At 33.3% G+C, this 25,166-nt stretch overlaps 1 protein-coding gene across 1 annotated transcript in view; it reads right to left on the minus strand.

Annotated features, from left to right (window-relative positions):
- LOC143048723 (activating signal cointegrator 1 complex subunit 3-like) overlaps positions 1 to 25,166 on the minus strand; it is a 223,045-nt gene that overhangs the window by 84,610 nt on the left and 113,269 nt on the right. The window contains exon 32 of the mRNA XM_076222571.1: positions 18,987 to 19,124. Within this exon, the coding sequence (XP_076078686.1) occupies positions 18,987 to 19,124 (138 nt within the window). The remainder of the gene's footprint in view (positions 1 to 18,986; positions 19,125 to 25,166) is intronic.

Consider the following 25,166-nt stretch of genomic DNA (forward strand, 5'->3'; position numbering starts at 1 on the left):
ATAGTAAATAAATCACATTGATAAATATCATGCACTTTTATTCATACAGAGAGTTATATTGTTTCATACAAGACTCAGATACTCATAAACCAGACTGTAGGAAATTAATTATGGTTTCAGGGACATTAATGCTATAAGTGTAAAAGTGTAAATTTTACTGCCAAATAGTAAGTCCCTTTATCAGTAACAGAAAAAACAAACAAAATTCAAACTTCTTTCTACAGATGCTGTTTTCTAACCATTAAGAAGCTTCTATCCAAGTTTCATCACATTCTGTGAAGGTTTGGCAAAGTTTTCAATAATTGATTAACTTTAAACCTTAACTACAATAAAATTCTCCAAAGAGCTGAACTTGATACAAACACAGAGGTTGAACAAGTAAGAACACTTAACTATCATGCTCAATATAGCTCTGAATTTGGATTGGGATTATATTTTTGACACAGCATAGGTTTCTTACACAGGATACATATTATCTAAGAACTTGAAATTGGACATTTATCTATTATGGTGCAATACCCAAATCCATAATAATTCAATTTTTGAAGACATCAATGTGGACCAAAATTCAAAATCTTAATATAGTTTAGATTCAGAATTCTAATGCAACTATTTTGTATCAATGGTTATTGTCGAAAGCATACATTCTTATATTGGACCCTAATATAGACCAATTTGAAAAGTGGGCCTAAAATCAAAAATCGAAATACAGAGTTAGATTCAGCATTATAAAAGATATTGTATTGTTTTTTGGGTAATTCTCTGTCCCGAATGTTCTTGCATTTATTTGTACTGTATTCCTGTCATGTCATGGTGTCATTATAGTGTTATATTTAACATTGCCATAAAAGTGCAAGGTTTGGATGGCCACAAAACCAGGTTCAACCCACCATTTTTTCTTAAAATGTACTGTACCCAGTCAGGAAAATGGCTATTGTATTCTTATAGTTCGTTTCTCTCTGTGTTGCATTTTAGTGTTTCTGTTGTGTCGTTGTTCTCCTCTTATAGTTGATGTGTTTCCCTCAGTTTTAGTTTGTAACCCAGATTTGTTTTTTCTCAATTGATTTATGAATTTCAAACAGCAGTATACTACTGTTTCCTTTATTATAAAGAACCTTAAGAAATGAAGACTTTGAATTAAACTCAATTAAAATTGGTCAGGAACAAAGCAATTGATATGAAGTATAAGACAAGAGTGCACACGCTGAAATGTCTCGCCTTCTTTACTTATCATTAAAATTATGTTGATAGTCCTAAATATATTACAACTGTCTGACACATAAATTTAACATTAACCAAGACAACTTAACATTGATCAATGAACCATATAAAAATGAGATCAAGGTCAGATGAACAATGCCAGACAGACATGTACAGCTAACAATTCTTCCATACAACAAATATAGTTGACCTATTGCTTATAGATTGAGAAAAACAGACCAAAACACAAAAACTTAACACTGAGCAATGAACCGTAAAAAGTAGGTCAAGGTCAAATAAAACCTGCACGACTGACACATAGATCATTAAATATTTTCCATACATCAAATATAGTTGACCTATTGCATATAGAATAAGAAAAAAAGACCAAAACTCAAAAACTTAAATTTGACCACTGCACCATGAAAATTAGGTTAAGGTCATATGACACCTGCCAGCTAGACATGTACACCTTACAATCATTCCATACACCAAATATAGTAGACCTATTGCATACAGTATAAGAAAAACAGACCAAAACACAACCAGGTGCTCCGCAGGGCGCAGCTTTATACGACCGCAGAGGTCGAACCCTGAACAGTTGGGGCAAGTATGGACAAAACATTCAAGCATGATACAGCTCTGAATTTGGATTGTGATCAAATTTTTGACATTACATGGTTTTTTTTTACACAAAACAAATGCCAAGATTTTACAAATCAATTAAAGATTTCTTCTTCAAACTTTTTAAATCTAAAATTAAATAGTTGACACAGCATAGGTTTCTGACACAGAATGAATGTGGTCTAATGAACTTAAAAGGTTTTTTTTGCCTTTGAGCAAATCACTATGCTGTTGAATATTAATCCTCTCAAAAAAATGTTTGAAGAAATTTTCTTTTTATTTATGAAATCTGAAATGAGAAAAATTTTTTTTCACATCCCCGTTTCCCTTTTTCAAAACTGATATCAATTCAAATTTCTAATGGAGTTTGCAACAATAACTACTCATTTAAATACATCATAAAATATTAAGATGTAAAAAAACTGCTTGTTATCACTGAATGGTAAAGATTATTTAAATTTATCAGTTGGTAGTAAAAAGTGTATATACATTGTATATTGTATATAACAAAGATTTAAGTTGATTCTGGACAAAGAAAGATAACTCCAATTAAAAAAAATTCTTGCTATTGCACAAATAGGATATTTCTTGCTTACTATTCTGGACAAAGAAAGATAACTCTAATTAAAAAAAAAATTGCTATTTCACAATATTGTGCAATTAGATATTTCTTGCCATTGCACAATACTGTGCAATTGAAAAGACTTGCTATTGCACAATACTTAATATAATAATTTTAGATCCTGATTTGGACCAACTTGAAAACTGGGCCCATAATCAAAAATCTAAGTACATGTTTAGATTCAACATATCAAAGAGGCCCAAGAATTCAATTTTTGTTAAAATCAAACTTAGTTTAATTTTGGACCCTTTGGACTTTAATGTAGAATTTGAAATTTGAAAACAGGACCAAAAATGAAGAATCTACATACACAGTTAGATTTGGCATATCAAAGAACCCCAAGGATTCAATTTTTGATGAAATCAAACAAAGTTTAATTTTGGACCCTTTGGACCTTAATGTAGATCAATTTGAAAACTGGACCAAAAAAACTTCAATAATCAAGAATCTAAGTACATTTTTAGATTCAACATATCAAAGAACCCAACCGATTCATTTTTTGTCAAAATCAAACTAAGTTTAATTTTGGACCCTTTGGACCTTAATGTAGACCAATTTGAAAACGGGACCAAAAGTTGAGAATCTACATATACAGTTAGATTCGGCATATCAAAGAACCCCAATTATTCAATTTTGATGAAATCAAACAAAGTTTAATTTTGGACCCTTTGGGCCCCTTTTTCCTAAACTGTTGGGACCAAAACTCCCAAAATCAATACCAACCTTCCTTTTATGGTCATAAGCCTTGTGTTTAAATTTCATAGATTTGTATTTACTTATACTAACATTATAGTGCGAAAACCAAGAAAAATGCTTATTTGGGTCCCTTTTTGGCCCCTAATTCCTAATCTGTTGGGTCCTAAACTCCCAAAATAGATACCAACCTTCCTTTTGTGGTCATAAACATTGTGTTTAAATTTCATAGATTTCCATTTACTTAACCTAAGGTTATTGTGCAAAAACCAAGAAAAATGCTTATTTGGGCCCTTTATTGGCCCCTTATTCCTAAACTATTGAAACCAAAACTCCCAAAATCAATCCCAATCTTTCTTTTGTGGTCATAAACCTTGTGTCAAAATTTCATAGATTTCTATTAACTTAAACTAAAGTTATGGTGCGAAAACCAAGAAAATGCTTATTTGGGCCCTTTTTGGCCCCTTATTCCTAAAATGTTGGGACCAAAACTCCCAAAATCAATACCAACCTTCCTTTTATGGTCATAAACCTTGTGTTAAAATTTCATAGATTTCTATTCACTTTTACTAAAGTTAGAGTGCGAAAACTAATAGTATTTGGACGACGACGACGACGACGACGACGACGACGACGACGACGACGCCGACGCCAACGTGATAGCAATATACGACGAAAATTTTTTCAAAATTTGCGGTCGTATAAAAACTAAACTATAACCACTGAACCATGAAAATGAGGTCAAGGTCAGATGACACCTACCAGTTGGACATGTACACCTTACAGTCCTTCTATACACCGAATATACAAGACCTATTGCTCATAGTATCTGAGTTATGGACTTGACCACCAAAACTTAACCTTGTTCACTGGTCCATGAAATGAGGTCAAGGTCAAGTGAAAACTGTCTGACGGGCATGAGGACCTTGCAAGGTACGCACATACCAAATATAGTTATCCTACTACTTATAATAAGAGAGAATTTAACAATTACAAAAAATCTTAACTTTTATTTCAAGTAGTCACTGAACCATGAAAATGGGGCAAGGACATTGGGCATGTGACTGACGGAAACTTTGTAACATGAGGCATCTATATACAAAGTATGAAGCTTCCAGGTCATCCACCTTCTAAAATATAAAGCTTTTAAAAAGTGAGCTAACACCACTGCAGCCGTAGCCGCCGCTGCCGGATCACTGTCCCTATGTCGAGCTTTCTGCAACTTAAGTTGGAGGCTCGACAAAAACTATTGTTGTTAGACCCTTTTTCCTTATATGGCTTAGGCCATATCACCCAAATCAATCCAAACCTTCCTGTTATGGTATGGAACCTTTTGATAATCAAAATTTTCAACTGGATAAAACGGTGTTGATCAGCTACAATCTCATCCAAATGGTGACTTCCCTGAGGTGAAATGTAGAGGAAAACATTTTAGAGTTTGAAAAACCATCTATAATTTAACCATTTAACCAAAGTCAGTGACATAGACGTATGAAATCATACATTCTTTTTCTACTAGACTTGTGAAGCAAGATATAAAAAATATCACATTTGTTTTGTGAATAGAAATAGAATAATAAACATGTACTTTAAATTCTCAATTTCATTAAGTGATCTTATGATATCCAAATTTTTTTCTAATTTCAGCAAATCATCTGTTTAATAGGCATTATATCATAAAGTAATATTACAATGTCATTTTAATACTGATCATTCAAGTGAAGGTATAGGAACATGAAATATTTCAATGTCATTTAAAAATTATTCATCCAAGTGCAGGTATAGGAACATGGAATATTTCAATGTAATCTTAACACTGTTCATTCAAGTGAAGGTATTGGAACATGGAATATATATTTCAATATTTTATTTATTGTCACTTTTGTTACAGTCCATAGTACTCCAACTCATAAAGTTTGGCCTTGTAGGTGTCTGAACATCCATGTTTACAGGTACATCCAATATATAAATGTCCTGATAATGACAGAGAAAGAGAATAAGACCTTTCTATTCCAATGTCCAAGAGATTATGGTAGGAAATAAATTGTCCACAGTTATTCAAAATATGCAATGTATTCTTAGTATCTGAAACAATAATACTTCCTGATGCCATTGTTAATAAATATCTAGGTTTAAAAGGATGCTTTTCTGTGTTGACATCAGGATGACCAGAGTATATCTGTATGACATCGCCCCCCTGTCCTAACACCACAACTCTACCTCTACCTCCAGCATCTAGCCAGTCCACTACAAATATATTACCATTACTGGTGGAAGTTATAGAATCGGGGTATGTAAAAAATGGTTTATTGTTACTGTCATGTTCATGATCTTTTAGAATTTTTCCTTGCCGATCCATGGCTATCACAACACGTCTTTCTGTGGCAGGGAATGCTGGTCCTAGAGACTTGGCCCCTATAATTACTTTATTATCTTTAGTTACATGTATGTTACATGAAAATAAAGGATTTACTTTGTATACTGAATTTGTTATCTCACCAGTCTTAATATTTAAAACTTTCAGCCGTGTGTTACCAGTTGATACAAGTATGTCACCTGAAGGACTCACTGCTATGCCAAATATCTTAATATTAAAGTTAGCTATCACTTGGACACTGGTTTCCTCAAATTTTATACGTTGAATTACTTTTGCTGAATTGTCAGTTATCAACAGTGTTTGATCAGATAACTCAGTTAAAATAGTCATTTTTCTTATATCTGTAGTATACTGTTTATAGACTTTAAAACTATTTTTTTCATCTAAATCGTTTGTGTTTAGCTGATTGAATTTACTCACTAAGTATTCTCCTTTAATACAGTCTGATATAGATTCAAAGTTTGATGAAATAATCAAATCATCAAACTTTTCAAAGAACTGACAGAAATCTTTAAAAGTTTTGATTACATCTACTACATTAATGACCTTTTGAAACTTTTCTTTTTCTCTTTTCAAGTTTCTGAATTCTCTATCAATTTCTTCATTAATTGATCGCTTTTTCTCATCTAATAGTTTTTTGGACCAATGATCCCCATCTGTTGTTGATCTATTCTGAATATTTTCTTTTGCTTTATTATACGTGGTATCCTCAGATTCTTTTATCTTTCTCAGTCTGGATTCTGATGAAGACAGTTCATCTATTTTTTTCACTGCATTTTTGTGGCCCTCCCATAACATTTTTTTTTTACTGAGAAATTCCTCTTCATCCACAAACTTATGTCCATTATGCACTTTCATCACACATTTCAAACAGACCACTGTTTTACAAGTACTGCAGTACGAGCAGCAAACCTGATTAGAATGTTCATTACAATGGACGTCACTAAAGTTAAAACTTTCTCCTTAATCTAATTCACCTATATCCTTAATATTAATAATTCTATGGTCTTTAGCAATCCTAAGATGTATATTATCTTTACAAATGCTGCACATTAAAAACTGACAGTTCACACATTTCCATTGAATTGTGTTTCTGCCTTGACAGAGCTGGCATCCAATTGGTACCTACTTCTTTGGACAGAGCTTGCTGTCCCCATTGTGGTGAACTATGTGAAAATGATTCTTAAGCTTCGATGTTTCCTTTAAATATCTTTTTACAAGGTGCTTACTATTCAAACTTAATAAATCATTTAATTTAAAGATCTTATAAATAATGAATTGTTTTAAATGTTGTGACAATTAGATTTTACAAAGCATGATGATCAGATAACAAGGTGTAAATCAATTACAATTCAAAATGATCAAATCCAGTCACTGGTGAGCTGGTACTTTGAATAACTTTTAGAATGCTGTATTTTAATACAGTAAATAAATCACATTAATAAATAACATGCACTTTTATTCAGTGTATTCAGATAGTTATATTGTTTCATACAAGACTCTGATACTCATACACCTAACTGTAGGAAATTAATAAGGGTTTCAAGGACATTAATGCTATCAGTGTAAAAGTGTAAATTTGACTGCCAAAAAGTAAGTCCATTTATCAGTAACAGAAAAAATCAAAGAGCTGATAGCTCTGAGGTGGAAGAAGGTGAATAAAAGGTAACTTGAATTACCATAAAAGCAGCCCAACTAACCCAGGCTGCTTTGTTACATTATCGTTATGATGTATTTCTTTTTTCTTCAAACAAGAAAAGGTCATAAGTACATGGATTTCCCATCTGTACAATCATTTTCTATGTTCAGTGGACTGTGAAAATTAGGTAAAATCTTTAATTTGGCAGTAAAATTAAGAAGATCATATCATAAGGAACACATGTGTACTAAGTTTCAAGTTGATTGGATTTCAACTTCATCAAAAACTACCTCGACCATAAACTTTATAACCCAAAGCAGGAAGAACGGACAGACCAGAAATGGAGCATAAAAATAGTAAGACTTGTTACATACCCGCCAACTTTTGAATGTTCCCATAGGGGTTTTTAGTGCACAACAACAATTTTAAAGGTTACAATTTTTAGCGAAGTATTTTGCACGGTCTGGATCGTCTAGAAAAAGTGTCATATTTGCATGATGAACTTACATGCCTTTTTCTTAAGTCTGTTTGCATGATTCTAGTTATTAAATCGGTAGAAAAGATATGCATGTAGCTAGCAGACCAGGGTTTATTTTCTTGCGTAAGAATATTAGATGCTTGTTGAAATTTCCAATTTTGAATTATGCACAAAGATGGACCTTTAACAGGTTGGGAACAACACTCCAAATGAGGGGTTACCTTACTGGAAGATCATTACAACCCACTGTAAAAAATGAGTACAAAAAAAGTAATTTATATTCATATTATTTGATGAAACTTTTCCCCAAAAACTAAGCATCTATTAAGTCCTAAATGGTCAAAACATGTCAAAAGAATTTTCTGTTGTTTCTAAACTTATATCTTCTTTATTAATTTGACCCCTCATTTAGAAAAGTTCCAAATATAATGAATTTTCCCACTTTTGAGATTAATAAAATTCTTAAAAATGATCTTTCTTTTTTTTCAATAGTAAAATGACCCCTTGTTTTAGGGACAGTCCCTCATTTAAGGGACACCACTCATAATTTGGGGGGGGGGGGTCCCAACCTGAATACAAAAATTAAATATGTTACAACCAGTATTATGTCAAAAAAATTTTCAATAAATTAGTGAAAAAAATACTATTTATTATCTTTATCATGTTTATCATTTATGGTAGTAGAGTAGACTCCGGCCAATGGGATACCCAAATTGTCAAATAAAAATATCTGATTACCCGATATATTCAATTAGACGATGAATGTATATTCATTGAATATTCTACAATAATAGTTACATCACCACGATGTTTGCTAATGATTAAATTTGTTTCCACTTGCAGTTTTTAAATCCTATATTTATTAAAATCAATCAAATGTTCTGAAGTATTTATGTAAATTATTATCTTCCATCCATAGTTTGTCTTTACTTGTTTTAGTAAACAAATTATTTACATTTTCACACAGGTAAACTAATTTGGTTATAAATAGATCAAAGCATGTCTGTGTAGAATCTCTAATCTAAAATCGTAATTGTTATAATTTTATTTCTTTAAATAATCAAATTTAAATTTATGAAAATAATCATGATTGATAAAATAGTATTGCATAAAGTTTACGCTTTCAGAGACTATTTATGTTTAGGTCATGGTTTCTAGAGGCTTATTCACATAGTTGTAAACAAACCAATATGGTCGCCACACGTGATTACCTTTGCACATGCAAGGATTTGTATATACAAATACAAATCCTTGGCACATGTGAAAAAAATATTTCTGACAAAAGTCAGATTTCTCTTGTCAAAAGGGATTTATATTTATATTGCAATAAATTATTCAGAAGGAGGTACATTCAGTTTCAATTATATTTCTTTTTCTATGAGCATTTAGAGTTTAATCAAATTCTCCCAACAGCAACGTACTGCTCTTGTCAACTGAGTCTTGAATAATTTATAAATAGATTCAAACCATTTGAAGTAGAAGGGCATCTAATTCACATGACAAAGGAAAACAACGAATAAAGACAACAATTTAATAAGAAATAGATCCTTTTTATTTACTAAAAACAAAATATTCTTGTCTGCAGGATTGCAAATTTGTAACTTCAAGGATTATACAAATCCTTGATAACTTCAAGGGCGAACTTGTAAACAGGGCGAGTTGTCCCGATACCAAATTCATGCATGTGTAATACAAATATCTACAGTAAAAACATCCGGTTACAAGTAAACAAATAACGTTCATGTGGATGAGATGAAATCTGATAATTTACATAAATAAAAGGGTCATATTTACGATAGTGATTGTTTTTCAATCCTAATTTACAAATTAAATGATTCAGATGCTTAATCATGTGTAAAATTGGTGTCAGGAAACTTAAGTTGTTATGAAATTGTAATACACAGAAACGAATGCGGCATACGGAGGCTCAATGCTTTTAAAGTCAGCCCCATAGGTCTTCAGAAGACTTGAAGTCTTCTTCCACCAAACATACAAAATTCAAACTTCTTTCTACACATGCTAACCATTAAGAAGATTCTGTCAAAGTTTCATTACATTCTGTGAAGGTTTGACAAAGTTTTCAATGCTTGTTAAACTTTAACCCTAGACTGTATTAAATATGAACTTTCCCCACAGAGCTCAGATTCATACAACCACAGTGGTTGAACCCTGAACAGCACGACAAGTAAGGACACTGCAAACAAGCCTGATACAGCTCTGAATTTCATTTTGGATTGTGATTTCATATTTGACAAAGAATAAATGTGATCTAAGAACTTTTCATTTGAAATAGGACATTTATCTATTATGGTCCAATATCCAAAATCTAAATGCATGGTTAGTGCATAACTGACATCCACAAGAATTTAATTTTTGAAGAAATTAAACAAAAGTTTAATTTTAGACCCTTTGGACTTCAATGTGGACCAAAATTCAAAATCTAAATACAGGTTTAGATTCAGCATATTTAAGAACCTTTACGAAATGAAGACTTTGAATCAATCTCAATTAAAAATTGGGCAAGATAAAAGCAATTTATAAAAATTTAGACAGTATTAGAAAAATATTGTTGTTGGACCCTTTTTTACCCAAATGGCTCGGGTCATAACCCCCAAAATAAATCTAAACCTTCCTTTAATGGATGGAACATCAAAATTGTCAACTGGATATATTACAGAAAAAGGATTATGTTTTCAATATTATGGAAGTACTTAGCCATAAAATTTTGTTTATACATGACTATTTATGAATATCAAGTCTCATAATGTGACTTAATTGAGATAATTTGATATAATTTGATATTTGTTTCGATAGCATTCACATAATATTTTTCAAAGAAACCTGGAATATTTTTGTTATCAGAAGTAACCAGGTGCTCTGCAGGGCGCAGCTTTATATGACCGCAGAGGTCGAACCCTGAACAGTTGGGGCAAGTATGGACAAAACATTCAAGCGTGATACAGCTCTGAATTTGGATTGTGATCAAATTTTTGACATTACATGGTTTTTTTTTACACAAAACAAATGTCAAGATTTTACAAATCAATTAAAGATTTCTTCTTCAAACTTTTTAAATCTAAAATTAAATAGTTGACACAGCATAGGTTTCTGACACAAAATGAATGTGGTCTAATGAACTTAAAAGTTTTTTTTTGCCTTTGAGCAATTCACTATGCTGTTGAATATTAATCCTCTCAAAAAAGTGTTTGAAGAAATTTTCTTTTTATTTATGAAATCTGAAATGAGAAAAATTTAAACCCCCCCCTTTTTTTTCACATCCCCGTTTCCCTTTTTTCAAAACTGATATCAATTCAAATTTCTAATGGAGTTTGCAACAATAACTACTCTTTTAAATACATCATAAAATATTAAAATGTAAAATAAAGTGCTTGTTATCACTGAATGGTAAAGATTGGTTGGTAGTAAAAGTGAATATACATTGTTTATTGTATAAAACAATAAAAAAAACTTCATCAGCAACATTTTATATTGGCAAATTTCCAATGAAGTTATTTACATAAAGTTATTGGCAAATAAAAATAGAAAATGACATCATAGTCATGTCTGGCAAATGTCCAACATACATTATCTAAAAACATTTTAGATAAGATAAGGAAAAAAAGCTTCATCAGCAACATTTTATATTGGCAAATTTCCAATGAAGTTATTTACATAAAGTTATTGGCAAATAAAAATAGAAAATGACATCATAGTCATGTCTGGCAAATTTCCAACATATATTATCAACTACTATTCTATACAAAAAAAGATAACTCCAATTGAAAATTAATTGCTATTGCACAATATTGTGCAATTAGATATTTCTTGCTATTGTTCAATACTGTGCAATTGAAAATTTCTTGCTATTGCATAATACTTGATATGGAATCCTGATTTGGACCAACTTGAAAACTGGGCCCATAATCAAAAATCAAAGTACATATTTAGATAAAGCATATCAAATAAGCCCAAGAATTTAATTTTTGTTAAAATCAAACTTAGTTTAATTTTGGACCCTTTGGACCTTAATGTAGACCAATTTGAAAACTGGACCAAAAATTAAGAATCTACATACACAGTTAGATTTGGCATATCAAAGAAACCATTTATTCAATTTTTGATGAAATCAAACAAAGTTTAATTTTGGACCCCCATTTGGACCAACTTGAAAACTAGGCCAATAATTAAAAATCTAAGTACATTTTTAAATTCAGCATATCAAAGAACCCCAATGATTCAATTTTTGTTAAAATCAAACTAAGTTTAATTTTGGACCCTTTGGACCTTAATGTAGACCAATTTGAAAACGGGACCAAAAATTAAGAATCTACATACATAGTTAGATTCGGCATATCAAAGAACCCCAGTTATTCAATTTTTGATGAAATCACACAAAGTTCAATTTTGGACCCTTTGGGCCCCTTATTCCTAAACTGCTAGGACCAAAACTCCCAAAATCAAACCCAACCTTCCTTTTATGGTCATACACCTTGTGTTTAAATTTCATAGATTTCTATTTACTTATACTAAAGTTATGGTGCAAAAACCAAAAATAATGCTTATTTGGGCCCCTTTTTGGCCCCTAATTCATAAACTGTTGTGACCTCAACTCCAAAAATCAATCCCAACCTTCCTTTTGTGGTCATAAACCTTGTGTTAAAATTTCATTGATTTCTATTTACTTATACTAAAGTTATTGTGCGAAAACCAAGAATAATGCTTATTTGGGCCCTTTTTTGGCCCTTAATTCCTAAACTGTTGGAACCAAAACTCCCAAAATCAATCCCAACCTTCTTTTGTGGTCATAAACCTTGTGTCAAAATTTCATAGATTTCTATTCACTTAAACTAAAGTTATAGTGCGAAAACCAAGAAAATGCTTATTTGGGCCCTTTTTGGCCCCTAATTCCTAAAATGTTGGGACCAAAACTCCCAAAATCAATCCCAACCTTCCTTTTGTGGTCATAAACCGTGTGTTAAAATTTCATTGATTTCTATTCACTTTTACTAAAGTTGAGTGCGAAAACTAAAAGTATTCGGACGACGACGACGATGACGACGACGACGACGATGATAGCAATATACGACCAAAAAATTAAAATTTTTGCGGTCGTATAAAAACAGAGTTATCTGTCTTTGTTCAAAAAATGAGAATTCACTAATTCTTAATGTAGATTATGTAATTTTTTTTCTACCTCATTTCATTCGTACTAAAATAAATATTTTCTGATCTAACTAAAATAAACAACAAATAAGAAAATGGGTTGTGCGTTCGTTACAAAGATCGCATAAATTTTATATAATCAACGAGTCAAACAAAAAAAACAATACAGATCAAACATATGTATAAATGTCACCATGTTATATAATTACATAAGCACCAAATGTACAAAGCTATTTCTAGATGGAGGGGGAGGAAGAAAGCTTACGCAATCTGGAATATATAATAACACGTCCTTTCTAACTTTGTAACAAACGTCGCATTAATCAAACAGACCCACACACATTCCTTATATACCCTCAACCGAAACCATCCGTGCAAACACTTAACCCGGGAAAATATACACAGTAAGGGAAAACCCCCTTAATGATATAACGGAACGCAAAGACATAGATAAATCGTTGATTTGTAAATGTAATTTAAAACAACCTCTGCTCTCTACCCAAGAGAAAACGAAAACGGGATCCATCAGGATCCCAATGCAATCCCGGTGATATTGTCAGGATAAGCCGGGATAAGCATCTGGAGTCAGGATCCCATTCGGGATAAATATCTGAAACTGGGATCCCATTCAGGATAACTGTCTGAAGCCAGGATTCCAGTCTAGATGAAACGGGATAAATATTGGACACTGGGATCCCAATCAGGGTAACTGTCTGAAGTTGGGATCTCAATCGGAACTGTTTAAAGCCGGGATCCCAATCGGGATAACTGTTTGAAGCTGGGATCCCAGTCTAGTTAAAAGGGGAAATTGTATGAACCATAATTATGTTGTTGAAAATATGTAAGTGTTTTGTTTGTGTATACATATGTCTCTGATGACATCAAGTACAGGTTATTGGTGTTAATTAACAATGTGTATGATACCAAAGCTGTCAGGTGAAGCCAATCACTTTTAAGTGTCACTTAATATTCAGTTTGACAGATATTTATAAGTCAGAAAAATGGCGAGATTTTCGCGATAAAAATGGCAGGGCGTCCGAGAAATGTCAATGGGTGTTTTGCCAGACAAGTTTGGGAGTTTCTGATGTTCCCCAAGTTCCCATAAGTGCGTTTCTATTAGTTGTCGTCCAGCATCAATGATAAGATAATGATCGACATCGTAAAACGTTGGTTTCTCAACTTATGTAAAATGTAAAATCATGACCGCATGCTTTGTTTTCAATTGTACTGAACAGAGTTCGGCCCTAGAAAATACTGTCCTAAATAATGCGGCCACTAACTTATCTGCATGCACCATGTGCCGATGAATAAGGTATTCTTTTCTTATATTTAGTAACAAGAGTGCACACGCTGAAATGTCTCGCCTTCTATACTATAATCATTGATATTATGTTGATAGTCCTAAGTATAAAGCTTTATTACAACTGTCTCATAAACTTAACATTAACCAAGATTAGATAACTAAACAAAGACCAATGAACCATGAAAATGAGGTCAAGGTCAGATGAACCATGCCAGGCAGACATGTACAGCTAACAATGCTTCTATACAACATATTTAGTTGACCTATTACTTATAGTTTAAGAAAAATAGACCAAAACACAAAAAATTAACACTGTGCAATGAACCGTGAAAATGAGGTCATGGTCAAAAGAAACCTGCGCTACTGACATAAAGATCATAAAATATTTCCATACACCAAATATAGTTGACCTATGGCATATAGTATTAGATAAATAGACCAAAACTCAAAAACTTAACTTTGACCACTGAACCATGAAAATGAGGTCAAGGTCACATGACATCTGCCCGCTAGACATGTACACCTTACAATCATTCCATACAACAAATATAGTAGACCTATTGCATATAGTATGAAAAAAACAGACCAAAACACAAAAATTTAACTATAACCACTGAACCATGAAAATGAGGTCAAAGTCACATGACATCTGCCCACTAGACATGTACACCTTACAATCATTCCATACAACAAATACAGTAGACCTATTGCATATAGTATGAAAAAAACAGACCAAAACACAAAAATTTAACTATAACCACTGAACCATGAAAATGAGGTCAAGGTCAGATGACACCTGCCAGTTGGACATCTACACCTTACAGTCCTTCCATACACCAAATATACAATCCCTATTGCTTATAGTATCTGAGATACGGACTTGACCACCAAAACTTAACCTTGTTCACTGATCCATGAAATGAGGTCGAGGTCTAGTGAAAACTGTCTGACAGACATGAGGACCTTGCAAGGTACGCACATATCAAATATAGTTATCCTATTACTTATAATAAGAGAGAATTCAACATTACAAAAAATCTGAACTTTTTTTCAAGTGGTCACTGAACCATGAAAATGAGCTCAAGGACATTGGACATGTGACTGACGGAAACTTCGTAACATGAGGCATCTATATACAAAGTATGAAGCATCCAGGTCTTCCACCTTCTAAAATATAAAGCTTTTAAGAAGTTAGCTAACACCGCCGCCGCCGCCGCCGGATCACTATCCCTATGTCGAGCTTTCTGCAACAAAAGTTGCAGGCTCGACAAAAACTGGCCAGTAATTAATACTTTTATGCAATACCCTTAATTTATTTATAATACCGTTACGGAGACAGATCAACTTCTGGCCGATATAATTTGGGGCGAGATTGTCACTTTGACGTTAGTGTACTGGTAAAAACGTCATAAAAATCTGTTTACGCTGATTAATGGAGGCCGATGCAGATGTTTTCAGATAAGTGCATTAATAATTTAATTTAACATGTGTATATGTGTATATAATGATTATAAAAATAATTTATTGAGGAACTATGATTTTTATGGTTTTTATTTGAGCAAATCAACATCAGAACGCAGAAAGTCTGAAAGCATAAACTAAAAATATATTTATTTTTAACATATACAATGAATAAACTTGTTGTCACATAACAGGCATAACTAGTTGGTAGGTAAAAATTTATTCAGTTGTGTGTATGTTTATTTGGTGAAAATAATAAGTAGCTAGATATTTATCTTCAGGGGATAAAAAAGGGGGAGGGTAATTAATTTGCAAAAAAAAATTAAAATAGCCTTCCAAGACTTCATAATTATTTGGACTAGCTTCCAATCTACTGTATAAACATGCAATAATATTTCTATTGAATTTGTTGCTTCATAACGTATTGAACAAATGATTCTTTGTGGATTTTTTTGATACTTTTAGGCCACACCAATTTAATTTCTTGTTCTACGGATTTTTGGACTTCAAAAATTGGGGCGAGCGAGCGATTTGAAAATTTTAATAAAAAAATATTTGATTTGCAAATTTTTGAGGCGAAGCTTGAAAAGTAAAGGCGAGCGACTATATTTTTTTTTTGTAAACATAAAATAGTAGGTTTTGACAATTTTAAAACTTGATTTATCACTTGTACTTTGACCATGTTGACATTTCTTTAATTTATGAAGGATTTTTTCCCTGTTCACCAAGATATAATTGAATAATTAGAATTGCTATATGTATGTGTGCCAATTAATGAGACAATTCTTCATCCTAAAAACAATTTTATAAGTATCCCTTTTATGAGGGGTCAATATAAGTTATAATGTATTTTTTTGTAAATAACACTTTTTAGTACAAAAGGGCTCATCTTTTCCCAAAGAACTATATATCTATCTGGTATTAAATGATAAAAACATGTCCAAGAATTTTGTGATTTTCCTGGACCTTAGCCATTTTAACACATTTTATTTAATATCATTTAAAACAAGTGGACCCCTCTAGTTGTTTAAAATATGATGTATTTCTCCTCTTTTTAAGTAATAAAATTGAAGTTTTTCAATTGATTTGTATAGAAGCACTATATAAATCCTTGGTATTTCTTTTCTACAACAGTAAAATGATCCCATATGAGCCCTGTTAACACAGGGCATTGACCCAGACCAAACAGCAAGCTATAAGGGACACAAAATTATAAGTAAAATTGAGAAAGGAAATGGGGAATGTGTCAAGTGACAACAACCCGACCATAGAGCAATCACAATTCGAACTGGAAAACCAACGATCTTATTTATATATACAAACGGGAAAATACCAAATAATATTTATGAACATCAACAAACGATATCTACATTGTAACTGCTGAACGACAGGCCCCTGAAGCAATCAGGACAGGTGCTTAAACATGCGGCGGGTATGGATTAGTTTTGTATTGCCAGCATACAATATAATTGAAGTTGAAGGCATTTCTTTCCGAAGTTCTTTGAAGTTTATTCTAACAACGAAAATTTCTTGATAGAGAATATAAGTAAGGGGAAGGAAACCAATGTTTTGTTTTGACTGGTATTTTCCTCTGTTACATATTTCTATCGGAGCACTCCCACTTTAATCTTGGGATAAATGTGTATCATGCTGAATCAAATATTATTTCAGATATTTACACAAACGGGGTGCTTATATGTTTAAAATCGTTATATACAGGTGAGACTGTATATATCTTTTTATGATATTTACAAAAAACGGTGCGGAAAATGGACACGATTACATTTCCCGATGCGGGAAGCGGGAATATAAAAAAAATAAAAAAATTCTGTTTTGAAAAAAATAGGTGCGGGCGGGTCCGTCGAACAAGGAATTAAATTGGTGTGGCCTTAGGGGATTTAATGATATTTTTAAATGGAGCTCCCAACAGATTGCATGCAGATATTCCAGTTACCATAATTTACTCAGCAATACTAGTTGGAAGTACAGAGACAGCAAATTAATTTACAGAAAGGAGAACATGACATGTATCCTTTTGCATAAATAACCCAGGAATCCCAGGGGCATTGCAATTTGAATTGGTGCATGTATATCCTGCTGGGATTTATTTTTGGGATCCCGCTTTTTTTTCCCGGGAATCCCAGTATATTCCAATCAAAATCCCGGTATATTTCCACTGGGATTTATATCGGATCCCGCTTCTTTTACGGGAGTCCCAAAATTTTATCCCAGTACATTTACATCGGGATCCCAAAATTTTATCCCAGTGGGATCCCAATTGAAATCCCACAATATCCCAGTGGGATCTCAGTACATTTCAACCAGGATTTACATCGGGAATCTCAGATTTTTTGTGGGATTCCCGAAATTTTATCCCGGTGGAATTAGGTGGGATCCCAATTGGAATCCCATCAAAATTCCAGCCGGGATTCCAGTGGAATTCCAGATATATTTTCTCTTGGGTATGCAATAGGCCAGTTCAGGCAGTAAGAAAAAGAGAGACAATAACCCAAACATAATGGGTGCTTACAGTACAGGTATTTAAAACATTTGGTCTATATTATCTCAGAGAAATAATTAAAAAAAAAAACATTGTATGTATTTGTATAATGGAATATTTCTGAAGTAATCATGACCCATCTTTTTATAAACAACTAGGACTATAACCAGGAAACAAGACTCTACATTATCTTTTCTCTCTAAATAAGAATTTTATTTGAATCATACCCCTTCTTGTACACATGAAAGATTATCTTTGTGTTATTCAGTAACAAAGGATTCTGGTAGTAAAGTTCATAACATCTATAATTCCAGTAAAGATATTATACATGGATAACAGACACATCTAATCATTTTATGGTTATACAATCATGGATGACTTCAGATTGAAGTCTTATAATACAATGATACAACCTTCAAGTTCATGTTTCTTATTTCACAGAGGGGGGGTGGAGATTCGTGTCAAAGAAGTGTTAGGTCACAGGCGAGTCAAATAATTTAAAAAAAAAAAATAATGTTTCAATATGATAGAAGCTCAGAGGTTTACTAAAATAACATTTCTGTCACATACTTATGAAAATACATATTATCTATAGAAAAACTAATGGAAGAATTCAAATATGAAAAAAATATACAACAAGTGGCCAAACAACACATTATTTCATAAATGTTCATAGCATATGATTCAATCATCAGTGTTGTTGTGGATCACAAGTAAAAGATATTTATTACATTGATCGTGGATGTGGAAATAAAGAAGAACATACATGGAACTATATCTTTTTCTATGCATTGTTGAATGAGGTCAGAGGAGTGAAATTATCACAGTTAATTGACATATGAAATTATCAGTTTTCATTTCACTGGGATTAAATCACAGTAATTCATTGAAACCAATATAATACAAATGTAAATTCTTTCACTTACTTGTATCTTTTGATTGACAAACAGTTCTTCTACAACTTTTCTGTCTCTCTCCTGCAAACCAGCATGGTGAATACCAATACCAAAGGCCAAGGTCAACCTAAGGTTGGTGTCTTTAATACCAGTGATAATGTTTTCCATCTGCAATTTATTATAACACAAATAATTAAATACTACAGATCTAGTTAATGAGTACAAGAGTCAATTGTGATTTCAAACTTTCATACTTGTGATACATCATAAAATCCAAGTAAAATAAAGATATTCTTTGTTCTACATGTGAAAAGGCAAGGGCAGCTAGTGACATAGAAGCTTTATAAATATAGGCCAAGGTCATCAATCTGTAGTGTGAAAGGTCAAAGTCAACATGAAAACAGATACTGTAATAGTTTGAAATAATATTTTTTCATTGTAAACGGTTAAGATCATTATTAGTGCAGCGGCGAAATCTGAAAAGACGCTTAGTTAAGGAGTTTAACGCACCCAAAGAACACACACCTGAATTTTTTTTTAAATGAAAGAATACATGTTAAACTTGTATTTTAAACATGCCGTAAGAAAATCGTATGGTCGAATTTCCGTAAAAATGGCTTTTTAGAGCGTTATGTAGTGTATAAAAAAAATTCACTGATACACTAAAATGTTAATTATTATTACGAATTACAATATTACGGCTATTTTTTAGATTGATAATGTAAGAATATATCACTGACGATAAAAATAGTCAATAATTGTTTTAAAAATATTTACCATTAACATTTTAAAAACCGTTTTACTTCAGTAGTTGTGATTAACATGATTTTCACCGGTTTCCGTTAATAACAGGATAATTATAAAACACTTCATTTGTGTTTATTTGGCATAAATATACACTTCGATATTTACTTTATACAAAACAACTTTCGTTTGTAACATTTCTTATTCGATTAACAAGATTTTTTTAATTTGAATAGAACACCTCAATCTGTTACACATTTATTTAATTCCGGAATTACGGTCTGGGACGTTTATTTTTGTTTAATCCTCACTCCGTTCAGTTCTATCACTGTACAAGCCAAATGTCGATTAGCATTTCGCATTGAAATTGTTTGATTAATATCAGTTTTAGGGTTTATATTTGTCTTTACACTAGTTTTATATTTGCTTTGTTGTTGATTTCATTGTTTTTTTGTAATTTTTAATACCCAGAGTGGTAATATAGTGGTTTTTTATCATTGTTTACATTGTGTTAAGTAATCGCTTAAAAATTATTCCGGATCTGTTGTGAAAATTTTCCGGATAATGTCACAGTTCGGTAGTCCTTTAAAACTTACCCCAACAAGTGCAAAGAGAGGGAAGTCTTCCTTAGATTGGCAGGAGTGCATAATTTGTCAGCTTAAAAGCCCGGAAAAATTATATATTTTCACTGACAAGGGCAAAGTTAGTTTTATGGAAGCTACTAAACTACGGAAAGACGAGATCTATTTGAAGATTGTAGAAGAGTTGTCTTATATTAACCATTTTTTTCGGAAAATATTGATGTTAAATACCATAGATCTTGTTGTAAATCTTACACCAGTAAGCAGAATCTATCTTGTTATAAACAAGATTTTATGGAAACGGAGGAGAATATAGGTGGTGCTTGCATTTTTTCACCTGCTGCAAGCACATCTAGAATCATAACTCGACCAGAGTGGTATTCCTGTATCTTTTGTAAGAACAAAACTTACAAAAAAGATGCTAAATTGCACAAAGTGGAATCAGAAGACAGAATTAAGAATATACTTGAGGCAGCTAGAATTAATTCGGATCATGAAATTGAGTCAACGGTTTTACATGAAAATTTTACTGAAAATGCCCTTTATCATTCGGCCTGTATAACTAAATATCTACTGAAAACACCCCAAAAAGTAAAAGCAGAATCTTCTGACCACGATACTGCATTTGTGAAGTTGATATCAGAAATTAATTCAGACCTGATGGTAAAGCATAAGGCTTTTATGATGTCCAACTTGCTTGAGAAATTTCGTTTCTTGCTTCCACAGGACTATGCCGACAAATACACAACATATAAATTGCAAAATAGGTTAATGAATTATTACAGCGATTCAATTGTCATACAACCACAACAAGGCCAGGGTAAATCAAATATCATGTTCAGCAGCTCTATATCTATCGGTGACGCAATCAAAGCTGCAAGTCAGCTAAAATCTGAACTCAAAATAGCACAGTTAGATTTGGAAATTGGAAGTTCCAAAAATACAACAAGTGAAGAACAGATTTTACACACCGCTGCCAATATTTTAAGGCGTGATATACATAGCCTTGATCTAAACAATGATTATTACCCAACACCTTCCAAATGTTCTCTGCCGTTGTCAATTCAATCAATGCCCACAAACCTGACCAAATTTATTTGTTGGTTAATAGATGAAAAGTCTTTTCTGGCCGTTTCAAACCAAAATCATACTACCGTAGAAAAAATGCGAAAATGTATGTCGCTTACAGAAAGCATAGTTTCAATGAGTACTAATGTTATCACTCCATTTCAAATTGGTCTTGCATTACAATTGTATCACGAATTTGGATCAAAATAATTAGTTGAAACATTAAATGCTCATGGGTTTTGCAGTTCGTATGATGAGGTTAGGCGTTACCTAACAAGCTTATCAAGTCATGAAATTGATAGGATCAAAAATGGCGTGTAAGTTCCAAACGGTATTGTACCGCTGTCTTCCAATGGTTGTCTTATCCAGGAAGGATCAGATAACATTGACATAAACACGGAAACGGTGGATGGCAAGGATACTTTCCATTCTATGGCTAGAGCTGTTTTCCAACTGCAGACTGAAATGACAGATTCAAGCGCTGTACATGCTGAACAGGTTAAAGTTAAACGAGGACAGGAAAAATCTCTACCAGTCGACGAGCAGACAATGTCTTTGCTAAACTGTGTACCATTCAACAAGCCAAAAGAGCGTCCTGAGCCTCCCCGTCGTGAGAATGCATATAGTGATATACAATCTTGTTCAGAAAGATGTGAAGCTTCTTTAGACTCCGTTTGGGTTTTGTTGCAACTTCTGTTCAGAGAAGTAATTAAATTTCCAATGGAACTTCCAGAACAAATTAAACAAGCAATCCCCTTCTGGACTGGGTTTAATGGCCTAGTCTCGGAATCACTTCCTTGTCGGACACTTGTTACATATGCACCAGTTGTTGACTCGAAGCCAAGCGATATGTCAACCGCTTATACAACAATGAAGAAATGTATGGACATGTCAAGGGAAGTAGGACAGGACTTTGCAATACAGACGTTTGATCAACAACTTTACGCAGTATCGCAGCAAGTGAAATGGTCAATGCCAGAAGTTTTTCAATCCCATATTTTGAGGCTTGGTGGATTTCATACACTTTCTTGTTTTATAGCTTGTATTGGCAAATTGTGGGCAAATGGAGGTCTTCGGGATCTTATGGTTGATTCTGGTGTTTATGCCGGATGCACTGTTGACCAAATGCTCTTAGGGAAACAGTTTAACCGATCAGTTCGAGGTTTAACACTCGTAAATGAAGCATTACGATCTTTATGGTTTGCTTCGTTTTTCAAATGGTGTGAGGAAAATGATGGTATTGATGCAATACCAAAGGATGTATGGGTGATGCTGTCCAAATGTCAAGCAAAGTTTTCAGATGAATCGGAATCTTACAAAGATGTACTTAACGAGTTAACGATTCTGTATACCACCCATGTATTACCATTAACAGTTAGATTCAGGAACTGGGGATATCTCGAGTCCCCGACATTTAAGTACTGGGATATGTTCCTGAACGCGGTTGAAGTAATGCTCCAAAACATTCGTGCAGAACGGGAGGGTTTGTGGTCATTGCATTTACATACTACTACTGATATGCTGCCATACTTCTTCATAACCAACAAAACAAATTACTCCAGATGGACCCTGGTTTATATTCTTGATATGCTTGATATCCCTCATAAAGTTCAATCAGCATTTGATTCTGGTGAATTTGCAATTCACCAAAAAAAGGGAACTTTTAACGGCATTTGGAGTGACATGGCCACCGAAAAAAACCATTATAAAAGACTCTAAAGGGCATGGGGGGATTGTTGGATTAACCCGCAAAAAATCTGCTTTGATTAGATGGACATTAACGAGACATGTTCTCGGTCATTTCGGTTCAGAAATGCGTGATAGAGCTGGTTTGTCCATAGAGAGTGATTTATCTCACGAGGAAATGAAACCAGCAGCAATAACACGAGATAACCAACAGGTTAGTGATTTGATAGATCATATCATCAACAAAATGACAGATCCTTTTGATGTTACCTTATATCCAGTTCCTCTCATAAACATTTCAACTGGGATGCACGCATCTAAAGAAGTTCAAGATTCTTTATTGAATTCTATTAATGAGGGTTAAATCCTTTGTTGATGGTTCTTTGTCGAATGGGCAGTCTCGAAGTTTCTATAACCCGATATCAAGTTCTAAACTAAAGTCTTTCGAGGATATGACGAAAAAAACTAAACTAAAGTGTCGTTCTGGTGACACAGTTAATGTGCATATCAACCCAGAGTTAGTTTTTAGGCGTGCCTTGGCTTTGGCAAATTGTCGAGAGGATGTAACAGTTGAAAAAGTTCTGTCCTATCCAATTGGCCCAATCCCAACATCCATGTTCCATGACGATGGTACAATGCGCAAGACTTGCAAGGCAGATTTAGCTCACATACTGGAACAGGATGTAGTAGTCTGTCAAATCCTTCCAATATTCGATATATCCCGAACCACCCATATAAGAGATGGCATGGCATTATTGCAATCTATCAATGCAAAAAGGTTTAAAACATTTGGTGAATTGGCTTTAGATTTTGTCCGCAATCAGGTTGCTTGCTTTCAATATGCTTCAGTGGTTGCTGACATTTTTGATAGATATGACATTCAAAATTCCATTAAAAGCTCTGAACGGGAATGTCGATCAAAGTCATTTTTCAATCCAAAAGTGTTTCAAGTAATCGAAGGAAGAATCATTCCAGACTGGAAAAAAATTCTTAGTTCAGGTGAAAACAAGCAGTCACTTATAAAGTTTCTTGGTGAATTCACTTTGCAATATATGAAAGAAAATAGTTGTCTAATGGATGGACAAAAACTGTACCTTGCTGGATCATTTCCCAATCCAGAAATAGCGAAAATAATAAGTCCCAAAGGTATATCAGATTGCAGTGAATTGTCAAGTACACAAGAAGAGGCAGATACACGTATTGTTCTGCATGCATTGAATGCTGACAAACTGTACAGGGAAAACGATGTAAACGGTCGCATTATTGTAAAGTCTCCGGATACGGACGTGCTAGTACTTTTAATACATTATTTCCCACAGATGACTCATATATCTGAATTGTGGTTTCAAACAGGAATGATCACTAGCATTAAGGATTGTCGGCGTTACATTCCTGTTCATGAGCTGTGTGGGTCGTTAAATTCAGTTTTGTGTAAAATCCTACCAGCTGCACCCGCTATTACAGGATGTGATACTACATCGTCTTTATTTGGCATAGGCAAGAAATCCATGCTAAAGGCACTAAAAGAAACGCCTGTTCATTTCATTGACTTGTCCCAGATATCTTTATTAGATATAGAAGATTCGGTAGCCGTCAGTCGAAAACTCGTAACTAGGCTTTATGATCCTAAAGGAAAGTCCAAACGCTGCCATAATAATCTGAACAGTTTCCGGGTGAAACTAGCCACATGTAAAGATTCTAGCTTGGTCCGACTCCCTCCTTGTGAAGCATCTTTCAAACAGCACGTCCTTAGGTCTTCTTTCAAAACCAAAATCTGGATGACTGCACATATCGCCAAGTCTGCTATTGGATCGCCTCTACAGTTTGGTTGGAAAGAAGGAAAGTGTGGTCTTGAACCTGTCTTGTTTGAAGGTCAAATGTCATCTGACTTCCTTCAAGATTTGGTGTGCACATGCAAAGGAAAATCGGTTTGCAGTAAAAGTTGTGTGTGTTTTGAACAGAATTTGTCCTGTACTGAACTGTGTCAATGTCAAGCATCAGACCTTTGTAAAAACATCAATACACACCTGGCCGATATAGATGATGATGATGCTTGATTACCTGACCTATTTACGTCTTAATAATGCTAATTCATATATAAACTTGTTTTGCTTTTAGTTTTTGTCCACTT

Source organism: Mytilus galloprovincialis, chromosome 10 (assembly GCF_965363235.1).
Source record: "Mytilus galloprovincialis chromosome 10, xbMytGall1.hap1.1, whole genome shotgun sequence".
In the NCBI taxonomy this organism is placed as follows: Eukaryota; Metazoa; Mollusca; class Bivalvia; order Mytilida; family Mytilidae; genus Mytilus; species Mytilus galloprovincialis.